General features: G+C 35.8%; 1 protein-coding gene across 4 annotated transcripts in view; it reads left to right on the forward strand.

Moving 5' to 3' along the window:
- The window catches only part of OCA2 (OCA2 melanosomal transmembrane protein), a 205,264-nt gene extending 181,557 nt beyond the window's left edge, over positions 1-23,707 (forward strand). For 3 of the 4 annotated variants that reach the window (XM_040535549.1, XM_040535559.1, XM_040535534.1), the window contains one exon: positions 23,083-23,707. In XM_040535549.1, the coding sequence (XP_040391483.1) occupies positions 23,083-23,170 (88 nt within the window). In that variant the 3' untranslated portion in view covers positions 23,171-23,707. Of the gene's footprint in view, positions 1-21,364; positions 21,442-23,082 lie in introns of all 4 variants that reach the window. The other variant, XM_040535542.1, reaches the window with a different exon arrangement.
- The last annotated feature ends 317 nt before the right edge of the window (positions 23,708-24,024 follow it).

A 24,024-nucleotide genomic window follows, 5' to 3' on the forward strand; every position in this document is an offset into this window, starting at 1 on the left:
ATACAAAATTAGCCATTTATGTTCTTAGATCATAGAAACACCTGTGGTCCCATAATAATTATTCTCTATCAGACTCATAATCGTCTTACACCTTTTACTCAGGTTTCCTTTTTAATGGTTGTTTGCCTGGCTTCCTACATCCCTTGTTATGTTCCTAAAGAAGTGATTTATTATTCTTTCTTAGATGAGGACCATCTAGGGATAGTTTTGAAAAAGGAATTAGTTAAACCCCTGATATGAACAGAATTTTTGCAAATTTCAACATTAACTGTGATTATTTATGTATAAATTATTTCATTGAAAGCAGTTATCTATCAGAAATAAGTTCCTGCTGAAAATGATACAGTATTCTGGAATTAAAGTATTCTCATTGGTATGTGCTGATACTTGTCATAAATCACATAATTCAAAGAAGCATGATGTTTGTTCAGAGGGGAACACATTCTGTCTTTATACACATACAAATATGCATTCCAATGGCAAAGCTGTTAAGGATTTAATTAATTGCATTGCCATTTAACATTAAAATAATCAAAACCTTCCTGGTGCAAGAACAGTAAATCAAACACCATCTGGTTATTGCCCAGGGCCTCTATGGCATAAACTACAATTTTTTCTGTACTTTTCCCATTGCCAAGACTTGTTACAGATAGAAAGACTGTTGTGATCCTGAACTATATTGTGACCACAAAGTAGATTGGTTTATTAAACCTAGGATAATTAGAAATATTTCCATACAATTTTCAAAACCAGTGAAAACAATGACTGAAGCACAAATTAGAAGAATTTTAAGCTAAGAGCAGGTATGCTCAGCACAAGCTCTGCTGAAAGTCAAAGGTAAACCTGAAACTAATTATAGAATCATAGAATTATTAAGTTTGCAAAAGACCTTCAAGATCATCTGGTCCAACCATCCCCCTACCACCAATATCACCCACTAAGACATGTCCCTAAGCACCACAACCAACCTTTCCCTGAACACCCCCAGGGACGGTGACTCCACCACTTCCCTGGGCAACCCATTCCAATGCCTGACTGCTCTTTCTGAGAAGAAATGTCTCCTAATTTCCAACCTAAACTTCCCCTGGTGCAACTTGAGGCCACTCCCTCTAGTCCTATCAGTAGTTATCTGTGAGAAGAGGCCTTTCCTTCTGTCCTCATGAGCTTAGTCACATAGATTGCATGATCTTTGTTTTCATAGTTCAATTTCATGATTTTTTTTTTTTTGTAATTCAAATTCATGCTGATGAACAAAAATAAGAAAAGTTCCAGTTCCCATGGCTGCCCACTAATATACCTAATTTTAAGCATGGAAAGAGTCTATTAAAATCAAAAGGATACCGGTGGTTTAAGTATTTTGCTGGACCAAGGCCGAAAATATAAATTGGAAATTACGTGGAATTTTACAAGTATTTTTGGCTACAGGATTCACTAGCTACATCAATGAAATATTTTGCTTGGTTGGTTTTGCATAAAAACTGTCTATTGATTCCTTCAGTAGCATTTTACCTTTGTGACCTCCTTGAATGGCCTCCTAAATTTTTCTACAGGAACAATGCAGTTGTCAGTCAGTCTTTTTCTTATGTAGTTGTTTCCTTCTATATCATTGTTGCAGTTGCTAGTGCCAACCTAATAAACTAAATCTTGAATTTGTGATTTAGCATGTATAATTTATAATGTTTGTCTATTCATCCAGTTCTGTTTTATTTTATTTCTTTTTAAATTAAATTCAGTTGGGAAGGTTTTCCATGCTGGTATCCACAAAATATATTTTGCTATCTAGGTGTTGTGTGCTTTTGGGTTCTGAAAATGGTAATCTGGAATGAAAACTTCTGTTGTTTCTAGAACCTCTAATAATAACCTGTGTTTACCTCATGAGCTTTGAAGCAGGGTGTACTCTTAGTATATCCATAGATCAACTTTGTTTTATTTTTCAGCTTGTCATCTCATTTCTCAAAATATTTTATCTAATTATTTACAAGTCTATTAGACATACTTACAATTCATTAACTAGAAATATAACAGGACTATTTTACTAGCAAATAATTAATGCATATTTAAAAAAGTTTTTTTAGTACTATGGGTCAGGGTTTACCTAAAAAAGTTTTTGTTTTTATTTTTCATGAACATTCTTTTGCAGAAAGTGAAATACAGAAGTGGTTAAGGTTGAAATGAGCTTTCCATTTAACAGCAGATTAAAAAAAAAATTGTTCCAACATATACATACATGCCTATTTGAATTGGCCAAGAACCTGCTACTTTATGTGAAGATGCAGTTAATTTAGCAGCCCAGTGAAAATCTGCTGGAAAATCTTTGATCCTCTAGTACTTTATGTGCCCCATGTATGTATATCAGGAAATCAGGATTTATGTAGTTCACAGTAAACACAAGAAAATCCCTTAATTATAGAGTAACAAAATGACGGTATCTCTCCTTTAGAAGAAACCTAAACATCCAAGTTAAGAGAGAGGTCTGAAAAAAGAGTTAGCTTTAGGCTTTAGTTACATGAAATTACGGGAGGAGAGAATCGGATTACTTGAATGTCAGAAACTCAACAGGGTTGACTTCATTTTGGACATAGACGTTTCAAATATTTTTGTTTATTTTTATTTCTTATTTGGGTTCTACTGAAGGACCGCAACTGATAGAATATAAACAAGGTCAGACTTCATATAACTCATGAATTAAGAACTGTAAAACACCATAGGTATTTTTACATGGTTAAGAGGGCTGAAGAAAATAAAATGCTGTCTGAATGGCATGACAATATGTTAGAGAGAAACTTTGATCATTGCCTTTTGATTAAATGCTGACTGGCATCAGAGAGAGGGTAACAGGACATATGGTAAAAACACTTCTTATAATAAAAACTTGGAGAACTTAGGCTTTTGGGATGTCCTAAATCTTACAAGCTCTAATAATATTAATAATATCTAATGAAGTTTTCTACAGAACATGGGTTATCTCTGCTTGTGTCTGCTGGCTCCCCTTTTGGAAATCAATAGGAAATTACAAAACTGGAATTTACAAATAATTTTGGTCTGTATAAGATTCCTGATCTTATACCATTAAAATATTTATTTATTACTCTTGGGATGAACAGTGAATTGTGTTGCTTTGCAAGTAAGTCTTAGATAGTGGGGGCATTTTGATATGGTGACAGTGGGAAAGAATAATGTAGTCTGGCTTATCTTTTGATTTCATTGCCATAACAGGCAGCTTTTTACAGAGACAGTCTGTGCTTTATGCATCTTTATGCAAACTCAGTGGAAAGAAGGCATGTTTAAACATAGAAAAACAGGAACAGTTGACATAAATACTTTTTAGTTTATGTTTGTCAGTCTATTTAAATAATTAAAAACAAAGAAACAACAACAACAACAACAACAAAATTCTTTCTCCTCAAGAGTTTTGTCTATCTGTAAAAAGTTTCTCATCTTACAAAATATAAGTGTCAAAGCAGGATCAGATAAACACTTCTGCAGTTTCTGTTTGCTGGGTTTCCACTGGCTGCAGTGAGAACTCAGCCGCATCCCACATAGATATCTAAACACGAGGCACCTGAGTTTATGTGCCTGAATCTGAAACTGAATCCCACAGTCCTAGATGCATCAGGTGTCTTCATCAATGTAGTGCAGATGTTTCAGGCCTTAATCATCTGTAGCAGTGTAATCACAGTCCAGCTGCAGAAGCACTTGAGAAGCAGAAAATTCTGAACAGCTTACTGCTGGGATTAGACTGCTGCTGGTACCTTTACTTGCAAGTGTAATGCTAGCTCAGCCCTTTTCATGTTGTTTCCTAAGTACTGAGATCTTTGCTATAACTGTGATGCCATACATCCCAAGCAAGCCATCTTGCTATTAAATAAATAAATAATCTGCTCTTAATAGCAGACACAGTAGAATGTGGAAAACCAGCAGGTTGTGTTTTCTCACAAAAGAAATGATTTGATTCATTTTAGATAAGTAAGGGGCATGTCTCAACTAGTGTACATCCAGGGATAAGCGCCTTGCAGCCAAACACTGGGAAAACCAAACTGTCAGTCTGCCCACATTCTGCAAGTACTTCAGAGAAAATGGAACAGAATCCTGAGACTGGTACGATACCTGTTTTTTTCAGGAGCCCTTTGTGCAGGGGATGGTTGGATTTGATATTTTAAGGCAACAGCTGTTACCACTGTCCAGTATGCCTCTGGCTCTAAATGTGCATGTTAGAGATGCAGAGAGAGTTCTGCTCTGGATGAGGGACATCCATTTCATTCACTGTGCTGAGGTCCGTGTCACATACCATTGCTCTTAACCTTGTTTCTGAGACAGATGGAAAAATTAAAGGCTGAACTGTTTTTATTTTATTGCTCTTTGCCAAGACTGATCATGTCTCATTTTTTAAAAACAAAACAGTGAGGACTCTGTTTGCTGATTGTATACATTGTTGGCCTAATAATGTCTTAATTGAAGCTAATGGACGTTGTCCAGTGAGTTTGGAGGAGGGCAGAATGAGGCCAGACCATGCCCTATTGAAAAACTCCACTGTTGCTCATGCCTCTTTAAGGTTTAGACATTGATGGAACAAGTACGAGTCCTGCTAATGATAGCCTTGAACCAGAAAAATATTTTCCTTGCAGTTTAATGATATTTAGACTATCTCTTGTACATTTGTTTTACCTACTCCTGTGAAAGAATGTTTTTTTTTTCGTCATCCAAACATTTAGACTGTGTGCTGTCATTGTAGGCACTGTTGGATTATATACAGGTTTATGAGATGGTTCAGTAATGTGGTATAACCCAGGAGGCGATGCAAGAAATGTAATGCATGAAATTTTCTTCTGCCAGATGGAGCTGTACCTTGCTGATAGATGATTACAAGTCTGCTTATAAAATACCAAATGACTCTTGAGCCATTTGCCTAGCTTTGGGACCAGAATTGTTTGGTTAATCTAGTATCTGCATCTGCTTGTTGCTGATACCACTTTTTTTTTTTCTTTCCTTCTGTGGTTGTTTAATTTAAATGTAATTCATGGAAAAGTACAATCCCAAAGAAGATGCAGGTATATAAATTAATGTAACAGAATTTCAGTTCCCTGGTCTATAGGAGTTATCTATCCCCTAAGGCTACTATAATGTGTGGTGTCGGGATTGTGAACTGAGACAGTCTAAGCAAAATCTTTTGTTATCACAGAATTTTCATGGTTCATTTGATATCAATCCAATTTGAAGAGATCACTGTGTTTCTTCTAGTAAGCATTTCTTTTGGTTTTCCTTAGAAACACATTGCACTTCTGATTTATGCTGCAATAGTGCAAAGTGGGTTTATTGTTTAGGCGGTTTCATGAGGATAGCATTCATGTGTGTGTTCTCAACCCGGGGCTGTCTATTCCACTTTGGTTGTGCTGATTCTTGCAATTCCTGTTACCACAGAGCCAAGCTCTTGTCAAAGCCCAGCACAGTAAAAAAGGAGAGGCACTCTTAAAGGAGTGATCAAAAACACGCTAGCTGTGCAGCCAGTCTATAAACTGAATGCAAACTTGTTCAATAGTAATGGATACAAAGAGTAGGATTCATCTCACCTTATTTAGACTACTAAAGTGAGGTATCCAACTTGCCATGTATATTCTTTGTGGTCAATATAAATGGAATATTATAATTGATTTCATATTGTGTTTGCATGCACTTTGGCTTAGCACAAAAGTGAGAGTTACTTCATCATATGGGAAAGCTGGAGCAAAAAACTCTTATGCGCCTGCATTGCTCCTTAGAATTCTAATTAATTTAGTCCAATTATATAGTAAAAGATAGCACTCTAGAAATGGTTATGGAGTTGTGTTAGCAAAACTTGGCAAATGACAAACAGAAGAGTAACGCTTTGTTCTGCCAAAGGTGAGGAAGGATCTAATATATAGGTAAGTAATATCATTGTATCAGGGCAAAATGGAATAGAAGCATACTGGTAAGGTAGTTTTACAGCCAGTTGTAGGGGATTCCTACCAACGCTGGGAAGTATTGTGGGGGTAAGGTACTGGTAGAAAATATGACAGGTGTTGATGAGGGCTGACACTGTGATGCAGCTGTAAACATTTTGCTGTGAATAAGCAGATAATTAATGAGGTGCGGTAGGCCTTCATAGTGTATGAAAAGTGAAAAAAGCTTCTGCTTTGTGCAAAAGGAAACAAATGGGAAATGATTGTACTGTTGATATTGGAAATTAACCCTTTGTATTTCTTGAGGCCAAAGAAAAGAATGTTAAGAAACTGAGGTGAGAGAGTCCTAGGTTAGCGTTTTCGTTACATGAATAGACAGGAAAGAAGACTTATGCAGAGGTAATCTGCAAGAGTTTTAAATGTAGGTTGGATGTTAGAAGAGAGACATAAATCCAAACTGACTAAAATGATGTGTGAAGGTAAGGAGTACAATTACAGTACTATGAAGAAAGGAAATGAAGGACAATATTTGCAGGGAAAAAATGAGAACTGTGCTGGGATGGATGGTGTTGAGAGTAAACTCATAGCTAGAGATCAATAAAAGCCTGGCAAAAGACTGCACTAAACTTTGATTTGGAAAAAGTAAGGTTAGTTTAAGTGAAGGGGATGAGATCAGTGAATTTTTAGCACAGGGAACATTGTTGAATTATATGTCATCTGTGGTGAAATTTCCCAGAGATGAGTGACAGAGAAAGAAGAGGATCAAGAACAGCATCTCTTCAGCAAGAGAAAATACTGTGAAGGATCCACTGAAGCACATATGAAGAGAGATCAGAGAGCTAGAAGATGAATCAGCCTTCAAACCCAAGAATAGTATAGGCAGCCATGTCAAAAGCAGTGACTCTGGGAGGATGAGGAAGGAAAATTGCTGCTAGTTTCTCTTGAGAGGTCAGTAGAATGGACTTTGGTGAGAGTGATTTTCTTGTTAGTAAATTAAAATGTTTTAGTAAAATAAAGTAAGTTTAGTTTCTGTCACTGACTGAAGAGAAAAAAGAAACAGGCTGGGGATCAAGCTAAGGCCTGAAATTATATCTGTATTTGACTGTAGTAGTTTACATCAAGGCTTAGTTGAAGAAAATCGTAGTTTTTGAAACACTTACATATACTAACATGGATTAGACACCAGATGCTGTGAATAGTGCACAAGATGTATGCTCCTTACAAGGAGAAGTAGGCAACAAGTAATATATATCTTTCACATTGCCCTTGCAAGGCTTTTTGGCTTACAGGGTTAACTCATTTCCTTTCCCTGCCAAAAAATGCATGCATATGCATACCAAGGAAAAGTTTTATGTCTGATATACTGACATTCAAAAAGCCAAAGTTAAATCTGCAGTCACTTTACCTATTTACATGGACTGTGGTGTTCTGGCATTGTACTAGTCAGACTTCGGAATAAAGATCTCCTCACTTAAATGGTTACTAAGATTATCACGTTTTGAATATTGTACAGAAAATCTAGTGAGTATATTCTTCTGACACAAAATGTATTTAGTCGGTGTATATTCTGAAGTGCTAGCAATTAGTATGTCAATGCATAGAAGAATTTGAAATACTAAATACGTGCTGAAGCTTATCATTAAATAAATTACTCCAGTGACACTGGTACAAGTTGTTTATTTCCATTGTAACTACCAGAGCATGGTATATTGGTGCAAACTAATGATGTAGTCACATTTGGAAAAAAAAAACTTCAAATACATATTTCATATTTTAATGATTTCAACCAAGACATACAAGCAGTTCAATTGTTCTTTGTATTTTGGCAGATATTCTTCTTCTTTGTAAGAATACATAGACTTTTAAGATATGAGGTATGCTGCTAGAATATTAATGTTTGGTTTTGTGAGATTTCTGAATACTGTTCAGAATAGTTATATATTCTGAATACAAAGTGCGTGCAGAAGTATTTTCACTTGGAGTAATAATGATAAATTATTTCCTACTCCAGCAATGTTTTCATGTATACATCTAAGTAATACACTGATTAAAATGCTTCTTTTATTTGGACTTTGTTAGAGATCATTTATCATATCATACAGCTGCTTTAAAATATTTTGGTAAATGGCACTTCACTTTTCTATTTCATATTAAATTCTGAGCTATATACTGCAGAAGTATCAACAGCAGCACTCTAGTCAAGATTGCCTTGAAATTTACAATTTAATCGTGATAATTTTTCTTTCTTATAGCTTAATAACTGAATTTTAGTTTTTATGTTTAACTTAATTCCTTAGGGATCGTATGAAATTTCAAATCAAAATATATGCTAATTCATGCTGACTTTTAACTTCGCATTTATTTCTCTTCCCCATTACCTTCCCACGCCTACAAGCATTCTGATAATAAGTTGGAAACTAGAACTACATAATGTAAGCACATACAAAGGTAGATCTCTTTCTTTAGTCATTCTTGAGTTATGTCATAGTAAGCGTTTGCCACATCTCAAGATCAGTTAGCTATTTGTTACAAGTATGTTTCAAAGAAAAAAAAAAAACAACTTTTGAAAAGCTCTTTGTTCCTTTCTTTCCATCAAAGCCTAACTTTTCATCTGGTTTCCTGTGCAATCATACTGCTGTGAATGTGTCTGTGTGTCTCCCACCTAATAACTTCTGAAGTGCTTATCAACTTCAAACACATTTGACAGAGGAGAGGATGGGGAAAAGGGGCTTAATTTCTCAAATATAATTAAAATCCCTGAAATGTCATCAAAGTTGGTGGCTGGAAAGAGGAATAGAAACTCTTGTTAGTATTCCACTGAGGGAAAGTACAGTCTGAGCCCATATGTCTTCGCATGCTGAAAAAAACATCCAGGAGAACATCAGTATAAGTTATGGAAGAAAGGTTCAGTTGGAGCTTTCTACTGAGACAGAAAGTCAATCAAATTTAAGACACAAATTGGTAGGAAATAAGGCTTCATTACTTCCCAGTGTTCACAGAGCTGCTTGTCAGTAAAGGTAAGATTGATCTCAGCTCACTTTTCCATTAGACATTGTTGATATCTTTATTTCAACTAGTCACTGATGGCTCTCATTATAGTCAATGGAAAGAAATAAGTTTTGGATAATGATTCATTTCATCCTAACACATGCATCTAATAGAAGTCAAACAAATTGTGTCCTAGAAAGGCCAGTCACTCAGATTTAGACTTGTACAGATGTGTACCACAACAAATAATTTTTTCCCACTTGTTCATTAAGTGCCTTTTTAAGGATAACTGTGGTTAAACAGATATGAAAGCTTGTGGAGTGGTCTGTTTTAAAGATAGAGTTGGAAAGAAAACAAAAATATTGGCTAATGGCAGGCAGAGGTGGCACTCAACTTCAGCGAGATGCAGCGAGGAACTGTGGACAGGAGTTTCTATATATAGAAACTGATGTAATCGTAATGAGGGTGGTAAGATGATTTGGCTACAGTGTTTTGTTCATCTGCTCATAGTTCATTGGAGTTAAACATAAATTGATCATTTGTGTCTTTGGATTTTAAAGAAACAACTAGCTGATCAGTCACTGTACTCCCCAAAATGAGAGCACTGTATTATGAGTCCAGGTGTGACTCATGATTTTGAGACTGAACTGAAAATCTCCTTTCTTTGTTCAGTCTGGTTGATGTTCTCTAGCTGGAGAAGCATATCTCCAAATCCTCTTGTGTGTTCCTGGCTGATTATTACTGTCACTGGCCTTTTTGACTACCGGTAGACTAAGAGAGTTGGGGAGTTGTGGGGCCAACACTCTCAGTAATGGGCAGAAAGTATGAGCTGTATGCCCGGGAAGGGGGTTTGAGCTCATGAAGAGCAGAGTGGAAAAAAGTCCTGTTCTGACAAATTGTGTGTCTTAAGCTGGAGATAAGTGAGTTAGTGGGAAAAGGAGAGTTTGGACAGGGTACAAGTTGAGTCACATAGAGGTGATTGCAAGAAGAGAATTAGTGAAATATTTGCTCATTTTCATGCATTTTCTAATTTGACTTGGTGAGATGCAGAGCCAAACTGTCTTGAGTTAGTCTCTATTTTCATTCCATCTGGGAACTGACATAAAATTTTTATATATTTTTGGTATCGACCAAGGCATATTTGAACCCTCACATATCATATGTGATGGTATAAATAGTTTTTGTTACCCGAAACATCACTACTTTTTTCAGCTTCATATAGTTATTACATCAATTGCCAAGTGTACAGTTAATTAGAACATGCTCAATTTGATTAGACAGTATCGTTACTGAACAAGAGTCTTATTCAAAGAATATCAAAATTAGAAAGTGATTTTCTACTTAAATAGGGTACTTTGGTAATTAACAGAATTAGTCAGAAAGTGCTGTATTGAAAATATTTGCTCAGAGAAATTTTGTATCTTGTAACATTGTTTTGCAAAACAATTTGCATGAGTTCCAAACACAAAGGTAACTTACATGGCAGGAAGACACACAAAGTCTTGGACCCAGAGAATACCAGATGTTTGAACTTGTATTTGTCTATGAACCCTGACTAATAAACCTTGTTCAGAGAGAATATATTAATTCTCCTCGGGTTGAATTTACATTATCCCATGCTTCATATTTGCTTGCCAAAACATATAGACATTCAGAATTACATCAGAATCATATTTTTATGTGGTATTTCATTTCCTCAGATAACTTTTTAATAGGAGTAGAAAGGTGGTTTCCCCTTTGTTACTAAATAAGGTGTCAGACGTATATACCAAGACGATCAGAAGAAAGGAGGATTTCATGTTTATATTATCTTCATTATAATGCATTTGAAACGAGAACTACTCAAAGCAACTAGCTCTTTCTGTGGAAGAGTAAGTAGATTTTTATTTTCTTGTGTAAGCTAGCCATTGTTTCTCACATAAAAGATATGGTTGCAATTACTATATTTTTGTTTGTTTACTGCTTGAACTTAGCAATGAATTTTGCTAACCTCTTAAAATTATTATTTTCCTGATAATACTTGCACTCAGGGGTATTATATTATTTTAAACAGTATTACATTTTTAAATCACTTGAATAATAACTTCCTAGGTCAATATTTGCAGTTCAGCTGCATTGCAGTTCAGAAGCATTGTTCAGCTTCAGTGAGAGTTACTTAAATAGAGAGACTCAAGTTTGAAGCTCACATGTAGCAGTTAAATAGGCAAAAATGGTAATGGTTATTTAATGATATTAGTTTTAAACTGATAGTGACTAAGAGCTGCTCTTTGGGATAATCTAGAAAACTTTTTCGTGAAAGAGAGATAATGTTTTGCAGTTTTTTAAAATTTTTTCTTTTGTTGTTGATTTTGGGGATTCTTTTCATTCTATATGCCTTGAAAAGTCTAGTAAAGAAAAGGGAAGAAATCATCCTAGGACAGTTTGAAATGGAATTCTGTTTTGTTGTTGTTTTGTTTTGATTCTTTTTTGTTGTCATGGTTGTTTGTTTGTTTGTTTGTTTTTGCTTTCTCTTGTAATAGTGTGTAACATATACTACTAAGATATTTGTTTTCAAATTTGTTGTTGTTTATTATTAAGCCTTTTCTATCTGCTGATAATGAAGGCTGAACAAAAAATGAGAGAGGTTCAAAACTAAGTGTCAACTATACATGTAAATAGTTTCCATAGTAGTAGAAAAACAATCTAATGAATAGACTTTCCAAAGGAAAAAGGAAAAAGAAACTAAATTATTCCAACCAGTCAAGAAATATTCATATTCCATCTCTAGCATTTTAAGTATATTAATGACAAGCATTTACTTAAGATTTTGTTCCATAACGGTACAGCTGAATTGCATTAAAATACATCACTGCACCATCTGTTTCTAAGACAGGAAATTCAAAAGTCTATTGACCTTGGCAAAAAAAGACCAAATTCAGAGAAATAAACTGAAATGAAAAATGTCATAAACATATCTGAAACAATGATCCTGATATTTTAGAAAGATAATAAGATGATGATGTGGTGGGACTTAGGAATGGTTCAGAATCACTTGATGACATTTAAACCAACCACTTGATTGTCCAAACTGTTCAAAAGAAAATAAAACATCTAAAACAATAAAGAAGGAAGACTGTGGTGCATGCAGCCTTTGTATAAATAGCTGGGCCAGACCATCTGAATAACTCAACTGCTGGTGCATGATTGCATTGCTGGAGCAGCAATCCATCTCTTCCACTGCAGAGATGGAGACAGGAGGAAGGAGGCAGAAATTAGTCAAACAACTGGCTTAGTTTTCATGTGTTTGTTGAAAATGTGAAGTTAGTAAAATATCTTTATAATTCTTAAAAGCCTAATAATTTTATTCCTGTATTTCCTTCATTTCAGTCACTCTCTTATCCTTGTTTCCAATGTGGGCCTGAATAACACTCTTGATGGTGTGGTTTAGATGACCTCTGAAAATTTAGCATACATTTTTCTAGGAGTAGAGAACTGAAGTTTTTGACCTTTCAACTGACTGAAGGCTCTGACCTTTCAACTTGAAGCAACTTAGGGGTTATATGCCATCCATAATAATTTGGCAGCCAACTCCTTTTGATGCTTCTTTTTGACTTGCAATGTCTGTGAACTGGTCATGTAGCTAGTCCATATTAAATCAACCTGCTATCAATACTTACCTGCATCTCTATACTACGCTTTTCCTATCTTGCCTATCTGTTAGGTCTCTTCCATTTCATAAGAAATGTTGGTATATATTTGTGATAGTCTGTGGACATATATTTGTACAGAATGCATTTTTCTGGTGTTTTATACAACAGAGCTTTAACTTTTGAAGGAACAGATGGACTTAGAACCGGATTCACTTTGCTTAACCTTAGTTTGCTAGTGTACGTAAAATCAGACCTGTGGTAGGACCAGGTTCCTGCTGGTCCCTTATTTCCTTCTGGCTTGCATTTCATGGCTGGAGAGAAGTGTTCCAGTTCACACTGCTGGAAAGAAAATATCTCACTCTCTGCTCCTGCCCTAGACTGGGTCTGAGGCTTCCTAAAGCACAGGGTTTGTGGTGGAAAGTTTACTGGCTTTATAAAAACAATAACTTTTTATCAGAAGGCATCTGCTGAGTTCTTAATGAAAAATAATCTTTGCTAAACTAGAGGCATGCTTCTATTTTAAATTAAAGATATGGTTTTAAAATATATTCTTAATTATTATTGTTATATCATGCAGTTACTTTGCTCCTTTGTCCTGGCAAACTGCTGTACATGAATTCTCTGTCTTCACATTATGTGGCACACAACTGGGAGTCCCAAAGCAAGTAGAAGGAGGAGAGGGGAATGAAACAGATTATGTTTTGTCTTATGTAGCATCTGGCTTTTTAGTGAGCTCCGTAACTTTTATAACAGTTCAGAATGCTCTGTTGATATAATTAAAGAATTAAATGATTAATCTCTACTGGAAAAATGACATTTTCCTTTTATATTGTGCTTTAACGAAAATAAAAGAGCACAATGAAATAAAGAGAGAAAGAGAGACTAAGAAAAGTGTTCCACAATACTGTTTGTGAGGGTTGGGATTAAGCACATTCATGGAAATAACACTCAGGCAACTTCCATTCCTGAATCCTCACCAAGGAAAAGCAACACAATGCAGAGTTATTAAGTCTTTTAATTTTGAAACATTTTGGAACTAAAATAAATCACCATTAATTTGTGCCATACCCATTATCTCACAGACAAATACTGTGTTTGTAATTCTTCAGTCTCCTTGGAACACAAATGTCAGAAACAAGAACAAGTATGTTACATTGTAAAAATGAGAAAAATCTTCTGACTGAGGATGGAACTGAAATTCAATGTGGGGCATGCTCCCTTTTGCCAACAGACGACGTATAATATCACTTGCTTTCTAATAGTCATAATAACACTTCTCAGCAAAGAATGGAGTTATTACTTTGACTATAAACTTCCATAGTTTAGACAGCTTGCTTTGGAGCTTTAACAATGTGCATTGCATGTTTCTTGGGAGTATCTGTTGATGGAAAAGAGAAAATACATCCTTTTAAACAGAATATATAGAGATTGAATTACTGAAGGAAATATAAAGCAATTTAGGTTTTCAAGGGACTTGTAGATTTTAGCAGTATTAAAACTTCAGGAAAGCTGCTTACATACAAAGCTGTCTAGTAAAATTGCTTGGAGGACCTTTGTATCTCTAAAGAGACTATATATGATAGAAAATATGATGACTATAATGGTACACAGTATTAATTTTACTCTGCTGTATCTTCTGTTTTTCATGGGGGCTTAGAAATAACAGAAGGTAAAACAGGTGAACTAAACTTGCATTATATTTGAATGGAAAAATCTGAACAAAAAAGAGGAAGGATGCTTCCAGATTATTCCACTCTGCCCAGTTAGCTTACTGGAGTTTGGAAAGCATCTAGTGTAATCTAAGATTTTTATTTATTTATTTATTTATGTATTTATGTATTTTGTAAGTAGTTAGTGTTAGTATTGATCTTGTTGTATTGGCAACATTTATTTTCTAAGGACATCAATTGTTTTTCAATGTTGTGATATAATACCGGTGCTCTGAGCTATATACAAATATTGTTCAAGTTACTAGCACAAAGTGCTTGCACATTTTTTAAAAAAACAGACAAAAGACACTTTTTTTTTTTTTTTTTTTTTTTTAAGACTCAGGAGATCTAGCAAAAATTCAAGTGCTCAAATTAGTTTTTTAAAGCTGTAATGGTATAGAAGGTCTGAATGTAAAATTTCCTTATGTGAATGAAGTCTTATAGTCATAGTCTTGACTTTGCAAAGGCTGCTTTCTCTTTATAAAAGTTTGGGTTTGGCCAGCCCCTCTGGGTGCCAAAATGTACCAATGTGTAGTAGATTACTCTCTTCTGGAAACTAAGAAAAGATCAATCCACTTCATGTAAAATGAGAATAGCATATGATAGAGTTTCAACTGTGTAAAATGAGTGTGTCATGGCCACCTGCAACTTTCTCTTATGTAATTAATAGTTATACAAGTTTCAGGAAAAGGAAAGTGTTGGGAGCAGTCTCAGCTGGCCATCCTTAATGCAAGAGCTTCCTCTGCTCTCTGTGTTCCTGGCTCTTACCTTGGCTGAAAGTTGCTGTAAGCCTTCTTGAAGAAAGGATGTGACTGGAGTGTTCAAACATGGTTGGTTCACTCTAGGTATTGTTAATTAGAAAGCAAGCAGTGGTAAACTTTGGAAAATCTGAGTTGCTTTGGGTTATTGTATCATTAATGTCAAGAGTAACTAAATCTTTACTTGAAGCTGCAACTTAACATGTTGGAGACCCATACAGGTGTTTTATGCCATAGGGCATTTAGATGGAGAAAAGCCAGAACTCCCACAGGTACGGCAAAGCTGGGCAAACAGGGGAATCCACAGTGTCATACTGTTATGTTGGCTTTCCAGCTTTTGGTTATCTTCCAGAAGAAACTCTACAGATGGTTTACATGGGGGTCACTTGATTTGTCTGTTTGGCTCCTGATCCAGCACACCACCTAATTTTGTTTTCTACATTATGGCATTATTCCTCTGCTTAAACAAGTGATGTAAGCCTAAGAGATTTTTCAGCTATTGGCTTGTGTATATCTCTATAATATCATCCTACGAAGGCCTAATTTATAGAGCAAGGTAATCTGGTTTTGTATGCTCTATAGATTTAATAAAACTCATTCTGACACACACAGAGGTCTTAGTCCAGCTTCCTTTACATGCTGTGACTCCAATGAGCTTGTTCAAAGTCATTCTTTTTCTCATTTAAGTGTGGGGTATTTATGTTGGTCATGGGGCCCTTAAAGCTAAATGTGGAAAGTTACTGTTTTTCCCTATTGTCAGCTAGATATGAGGTTCTGAACACCTCATGCATGTTAGTAAATTAGTCATACTGATTTATTAACTTAAAGGGATATTAGAAGAACAAGAAAAAATGAAAATTATCTTTCACATATTTATTGGTGATATGTTGCTCTTCGCCAGTAAAATGTCACTGGTAGGTCTGTGTTTTCAGGATTGTTTCTGTATTTGAGCTTTAGTTTCCTGGGTGTCTCCAGGATTTCATCATTTCCTATTGGAGGTGTGTGTTTGGTTCTAACAGAAAGGCCAGATGCTCTTGTCATCTAAAAAGTGGTGTCTTTCTTCTTTATATAATCAATTACAACTTTTTTTTTTTTTTTTTTTTTTTTAACTAGAATTGCCATGTTTTCCATTTTTTTTCCATGGTGTTTCATACAGGTTGCTAGCTTACTATGTATGAATAGCTTTTGGATAGTTATCAGAGTCTCTTGTTCTGACAGTCTGGTATTTTATCTCATTTGTACCACAGAGACACAGACAGATACTGCAACAAATATTCTATCAATGGTCATTTGAGTCTGCCAGGTGGAGCTGGCAGACTCTTTTGCAATGAATGAACTTCTTCATTTAGATCATCAGAATTTTGGAAGGTCAAGGAAAAGCCTATTACTTGTTCTGCACATAAGAACAGAGGTTTACAGCGAATGTTTCCACATGTTCCAGACTGTAGGAGGCAAAACTTAACACCTTTTAGATTTTCTCACTGATTTTCCTAATCTCAGTTTCAGTCCTGTTAGTGACTCTATGGGAAATCTTGGCATAAACTCAAAACAGATAGAATATCACCCCAAATTGTAATAATTTTAGCAATCAGAAGAAAATGGGATTACAGGTTTTGTTCTGTGATTTCAATTACACAGTAACACCTGTGTATGGTAACTAGTAGGTAACTACACTGTAATTTTTATGTAATACTAGACTATATGAAATTCACAGAAATTTAATGTTGCATTAACGCTCACTGGCAGCTTTAGCCACCTGTTTTCTGAGGTACAACAGGTGTTAGATTTGAAGGGGTCATGGGCATGTTATAAATATTTTTAGGTGTTTTCTTTAAGTATAGGAAAGTATAGTTAAGTCTGTACTTTCCTTTCAGGTAAACTGGATCAGTATGTCAAAGACTTGGAGTGATGGAAAGGTTGACACAACCAAAATGACAGGAAATGCGGTCTGCATTGAAAGAAAGGCAGAGAAGAAATAGAATGACAAGATAGCGACCACAGATAGGATAAAAGCAGAGAAATTAGTGAAAAGCATAATTCTTAGTTGTTTTGAGAGTAAAGCAGACAAGAGATTTAAAATATTTCCTTTCAGTTTCTACTCCTTCCCAAAGCCAAAGGGGGGGGAGGGAGGGGGGAAGTAAAGAATTAATCAATAGAGTTAATAAAAATGTATTTTTTTCAAAAAATTCTGAGCATTATTTTTTTTAACAATTAGTATGAAAAGTCAACATAATCTTTCCAGAAAATCTCTTTGTAGGAGAATTTGACAGTAAATAATCACAATGAAAATGATCTATATATCTAAGAATGTTAGCAGAAATAATTTATAAACCTATAATGGTTTTATAATTTATAAATCTATAATGTTGTGTCTCATTTTATTCCTTCACCCCACCCCAATATTTCACTACGCTATTTAATCTTAGCTGAGGTATAAAAAAAAATTTGCTCACTGAGCTGTACTGTGTTAACTATGACTTACATAGACCTATACAAGTTTTGTTAACTAGCTGATTTTTTTGATTCGTGACGGTTATGATATTCTTTTCATTAAGATCCATGAATATTGCAGTTTTACCTTATTGTCGGGATGAAATATAGATGAGTTACTTAGCAAATTGAATTGTGAAACTACATTAAAAGGTGTAACTTTTCTTTCATTCAGAAATAACCTAATCTATCTTAAAAATATACCTTATCTGAGTCTCATTTTTGAAGCTGCTTTTGTAGACATTTAGATATACTTTTAAAAATGAGCTTGTGTTTATCCAACTTCCAGAGCAAGGCACTGCATATAATGAGAGACTGTCCAAGAATGAGGTGAATTACCCACCATCTTTCTTTTGTTAAATATTTTCAGATGGCATGGCAATCTTCAGATGTGCAGATGATGCTTTTGTACCCTGTGCTGAATAATGGAGGAACAAGTGGGTGGGTGAGAAGGTTATACCTTCTACAGAACCTTCAATGAAACAGATATGAAGTGAGAAAAACAAAATTTTAAGCCTGATGCAAACTCCACCAGTATAATGTGAACTGTGCATTAAATTGTGAGTGCAAGCAGGAGCAGAAGTTTTTAGCTTTAACTCTTACCTCTGGCTACCACCAGTATTCTTTCCTTGCCAGTAGTTTGGTCTTGGGAGTTTTATGCTGTTGCTTTCCCAATGAGGAGCAGCTGAAGGTTCCCCATTTCCTTGGAGGTGTTGTTCTTCCACAGATCCCCCTGAGGATGGACAGGCTGTGTAATTTACTGGATCAGAAATGTCAGGAAGGTCATGCCTGTAGGTATGGTTTTTACAGGTAAGAGTCATGTCATGTCCCAAGTCAGGCAGAACAAGGCACTGAACTTGGGTCTTGTACATCCCTGGTCCTGCTGGCTCTTGAAGCATGACAAACTAGAGCTGCAAGGTACAGTAAGAGATCAGTTTGTTCAGAAAAATACAATTCAGACCCTAAAGGGTTCACTATTAGTATTTAGCAAATACAATTAAATAAACATATAAGCTAAGAAAACTGTAATATTCACATCAATAGGTACTCATTAAAATGGGATTTATCCCCAGAATAATTCTACAACGGTTTCCTTTTCCTCTAAGTAAGTACAGGGCCAGACATCTTGCACTGAGGCAGGATCAAAAATAACTAGGTCATTAAAAGTAAAAAGCTTCTCTTTCCTTGCTGTTTTTGTGCCCGTGGTTTGACTTCTCCTAATGCATACTTCACAGCTATCTTTACAGAGTTTTGTCTTGTACATTTCAAATTCTCATTTTAATTTGTTAAGAACATGCTGAATTCTGTTCTCCACAGAGTCTGACATCTCTCCTGCACTGAGGTGATTTGCAAGCTCTTCACTACTGGATCATTGAAGTTATTAATAGGCAAAACTTTGCCTAAGACAAATCCCTAGGGCTTCTGCTGGAACTGTTCTCAGTATCTCGCACTGAACTAACATCTGCATGTTGTGTATATTTAAGCTGCGTGATTTCATTTAGATTGCAGTTTTATATGTAAACTTCTGTTAAGAAGAAGAGGAGGGAAGTCTGGGGTGAATGATTCTATCACCTGTCCCTTCCTTGTGCTTCGTCTCTGAAGTAGTGAAAACTCAGTGCAGTCTCCATGAGCTGTGGAGAGTCAGGGCAGTGCAGCACGTGTGTTTCTCCCTGTGTGCAGTGGGCATGAGGGATGAAAGGCTGCCCAATGCAGGGTACATCTGTCCTCTTTCCTTAGTCGGTATATAGGAATGTCGTATCAGATATGCTGCTGTTACAGGGTCATGAAAAAATGTGTTATGACAGAGGCTAATTGGTGTTTCTTACTAATCTGAAGTTTTAGTTCAAGAGAAGTTTTTAGGACTTATAAGCCCTGATGATCGTTTTTCCTGGGCAGGAACAACAACTGACATGTTGCTTTTTGACCAATGTGTATGCAGCAAACGAGCATTTATGGAAAGTAATCTTCACATTGTTTAAAGCATGTTCTTGTATTTGATGTAACTAAAGAAAATGTAGGTGGCTAAACATTATGTTGTACATAGGCTGGGACAGGAGTTGTATCTTTGATGTATGGGGCACTGAACTGACTTGGGTAATCAACTAACTCTCCGGTACCTAATACTCACTGAGCAAGCTTCATCTCCTCTCTCCCTGGTGCACAAATTCCTCAGTGAATTTCATACAATTACATTTGTGCTCAGGCCAGTGGACCTGAGAATCAGGCCTCAAGTTGAGGGCTAATTGTCTATGCAATGAGAGTAATGGCTTCGTAGCTGGGCCCTGTGCAAACATCCATGCTAAATAAAGTGAGGTACCTCCCCAGGCTGTGTGTGGCTCTGGCTACTTGCTTTGACTCCCACTCTGAGTCAGGGCATAATTAAAATGCCTGCATATTTATATGTGGTCCTGTATAATTCATCCATTTTCTTGCATGAACACACCCCCTGCCCCTGACCTGGAGTTAGTTTTTCTGTTCTCTTTTTCATGGTCTAAGAACCACTAAATCTGTTTGGATTCTCCCCTCCCCTTGCCAGTCTTTACAAAGGCATTATGTTACCAGTCACTGCTGAGCTGCTGCGCATTCCCCACGGAGGTTTGTTAGGCTGTATTAGTACAGATTAAGATCTGCGCTATCCCCACTCCTCCCAGTACCAGTTCTTTGTTTGCTAACTGTGAGGTCAATAAAATTCTGTTTTCTGTCAAATAACAACCTGTTTTCTTATGAGAGCTGTAGCAATCTCCAGTTCACTAGCCTGTCATGTGGATACAGCTGCAGGGAATGTTCGTGAGATATACTAAAGGACGTAGGAGGATTTTATAGCCATGCTATTTTATTCCCACAGCCATAGCTGTTTTTGCTTTTTTTGTCCTATCTGGACACTTTTATGTTAGTGAAATTAGGGAGGCCTGGAGGTCAGATATGCTGAGAGAAGGAAGGAAGGACTCTGAGCAATTGTCTAGACATCAAATTAATTTTACTTTTTTCTTTTTTTTATTCCTAAAATAATTCCAATGGATTTAGCTTTCCCTCTTCTGTTTTGTAATATTATCAGCTTGATCATTTAGTATCAGCTTGATCATTTAGTGAATACTGAATAAGAAAAGATAACGATAAAGAGCTGATTACTGACTCAGCTCTTTCCAGTAATGAGTTGTTCAAATGTAAGGATCTAACCATTTGAACTTGCAAAGAAATAACACTTACCTGCAGTATAGTTACGCATGTTCATCTGAACAAAAAAAGAACAATAAATGAGCACTTCCAAATGTATTGCAGACTTCTGATGAAATATTTGAATGCTGTGAAAATCCTATGATCCTTTCTAACAGTTCTTAATACTTTTCAGCACTCGAACAAACCCAGTCATTCTTTCTTCTTTCTTCTTTTCCAATTTCAAATACCAGCTTCATGTTAATGCATTTGAAGCTAGGATATCAATAATAATGCCTCTTACATGAATGGCAGAAGTGGCTGGCACACCAGGTCCTAAATCCCAGAGAGGCAGAGGAGACGCTAGAGCTGGGCATTGGAATTGTCCTTCTGGTACAGGCAATATTCGGTCATGGACATGGGGCAATGCCAGCTTCTTCTGGGGGACATCAAGGAGACAGAAATGAGATGATCCTTATACATTATGCATCCTTATACATAAGCACTTATACGTTTTCAGCCTTGCAGGTGTTTCCTTTTATTTTCTTGGTTTGCCTCTGTTTCTGCCAGTACATGGGATGGGTTCACTTTGATAGGAGGTCAAGAACAGCCACATAGCCATAATTATGGACAAGCTTGTTCTTCACTAAATAACTCCAACATTATCTTTAGAGTGTTTGAATTTTATTGGTTTATTAATTGTTCTGTCAGCTTTATAGGTCAGTGTGTGTGTTGGCTGTGACCCTGTTTCCTGAAGAAATTCTATTGTCTGTAACTTAAATGAATGACTGTTAAGGTGAGAGTTCCTCTATTCTGTTGGTCACAGCTATGCTTCTTTCTGTCAGTTTTTCAGCAAAACAGCAATGAAAAAAAACACACCATGACTTATGAAAATCACAAGGTTTAGAATAACATTGGAGCTGCAGGTAGGAAGAGGAAAGGCGATCAGACTGCAGTGAGCCATTGAGAAGTTTAATTCTAATTTTATGTGAGTGGTTTGATGCACTGAGGAAGTGGTGGCCAGATTTAATGCACCAAGAAGTCCCTTTTAGCTGTAGCTTCCTAAGGCAAGGAGCTATTCATCCACTCAAGCTCAAGAATGTTGTCCTCCTATCATCAACAAATATGCACCTGGAACCTTACCAAGGATGCCTAACAAGCAAGGCAAAAAGGCACAACTAATATACCCATATATAATAAGCAGGTCTTACTTCAAGGAAGAGAATAAATGAAATGCTGCACTTCAGAGAACATTACCATGCTCTGATGAGGTTTATGGAAATTAATGGCTGAACTTGACATTACATAAGGAGGGTTGTTTGTCACAAAATCGTTTTCTCATCTCAATTCTCCTTATAATTTTAGTAACATAAAAAAAAATAAGTGTGATCAAAAAAGTGGTACTTCATAGTCTTTCAGAGCCATACAACAACACTTTTAAATTTTAGAAAACTCACTTATTTTCACAGATGTGCAAGAGTCTTGTGAGCACTGATGGCTGAACTTGACATTACATAAGGAGGGTTGTTTGTCACAATCGTTTTCTCATCTCAATTCTCCTTATAATTTTAGTAACATAAAAAAAAATAAGTGTGATCAAAAAAGTGGTACTTCATAGTCTTTCAGAGCCATACAACAACACTTTTAAATTTTAGAAAACTCACTTCTTTTCACAGATGTGCAAGAGTCTTGTGAGCAGGACTCAGCCAACCCCATAACATCCTTTCTAGTTGTCCATTTCTGCTGCCTGTGTTTGTCAGTCTAAAGAAAGATATAAAAAAATGATGGGTATGGTGTGAAAAGCTTAATCTGTGATGAAAAGCAAATAGCTGTTTTCAATACAACAGCAATGTTTTAGCACTTTTACAGCTGTCTGGGATTTAATGTTCAAATCTGTTAAACCTGGTGAGAGGTACAGGAGAGGAATACAATCTGTATGTGACTACAGCTCGACATGGAAACGATATAAGGAGTTTGAGCCAAAGATTGTTATAAAGCACCATACTCAGCTAATCTGAAGTGATACTTACTGAACGATCTATTCCAACATTGCCTAACTTCTAAGAATTGTTATTTTACCTGTATAATTGCTTATTGTCTGGGGGAAAAAAGAAAAAAGTAAAAAGAAAAAGAAACAGTTGGGCATGCCAGATTCTGAGACAAAGTAAATTGGAAGAGATGCACTGAAATAAATGAAATTATGTTGATTTTGTCCACCTATCTTTTAAATAGGCCTGCAGTAGAAATATGAAATTGAATATTAGATTCCTTGACCTTGTAATGATCTCACAGTATAACCATGCTTTTGGCACTGCTATAAGCATATTCCAGGCTTGGAACATGCAGGATAACTTAAAATTCCTTTTCATTATGTACTTGGAGAACAAAATATTGTATTGTTATTGATTTTTTTTTGTTTGTTTTCTTGTTGTTTCAGGTTAGGTTTCCCCATGATGATTGTGTCCTGTACCATTGGGATGTGCTATCTTCTTGTTGCTCATGTTGTAGTAGGTTGGAACTCATAGTATTTTATACTTTCAAGACTCAAAAAAGCTTTCTGTTTCATTTGGTTTGTATGTCAGAATACGAAGAAGATGCGTAAAAGGAAAAAGGTGTGTAAAAAAACAAAAAAACAACCAACCAACCAACCAAAAAAAACGCACAAGTGGTATCGATCAAGATGATTATTTTGTCAAGTTTGGTCTTTCTTCTTCTGTTCTGTGGACAATTTGCAGAACAAGACATTCAAAATTGAAAGAATACTTATATTCAATTGTGAAAAAATTTACTGTGCGGATGAAAGGGCACCATCACAAGTGAATATGTTGTGCCTAAAAGTTTGTATTGACACAATCTGAGTAGTCACAGATGAAAAACTCATTCACAATAGCAGATGTTTGTTAATTTCTTTTTAGGTCTTCATTTGCCTTTGTCAATGTACTTAGCTATTTGAATTAAAGTAACTAATATTCAAGTTGTAATGATAGTTAAGCAGACAGTCTCTACGCTATGGAGGATGTATCATTATCTATGTTTAAAAATAAATACAGCTCCTGAAAATATGCTGTGGAAGGAATTATTATTTTGGATATGAAAATGCATTCTGTGGAGACTTTGTTTTTCCTTCTAAAGCTCCACATCAGTGTTAAACTGTTTTATTTTTTTCTTAAAATAAGCAAATGCCCCTCACCTTACCAAAGTACAGACATAAAGTGTGATAAAGCACCAGACATTTTCCATTTAATTATTAAGTCGCTTCTGTGATGGAGTATTCTAAGTCTTTAAATAGGTTAATACACTATATGGAAGAATGAGATCATACTTTGGCTTTGGTTTCCTTCTCTCTGATAATAATGTGTTAAACTATATATATTGTTTT

This window comes from Cygnus olor, chromosome 1 (assembly GCF_009769625.2).
Source record: "Cygnus olor isolate bCygOlo1 chromosome 1, bCygOlo1.pri.v2, whole genome shotgun sequence".
NCBI lineage: Eukaryota > Metazoa > Chordata > Aves > Anseriformes > Anatidae > Cygnus > Cygnus olor.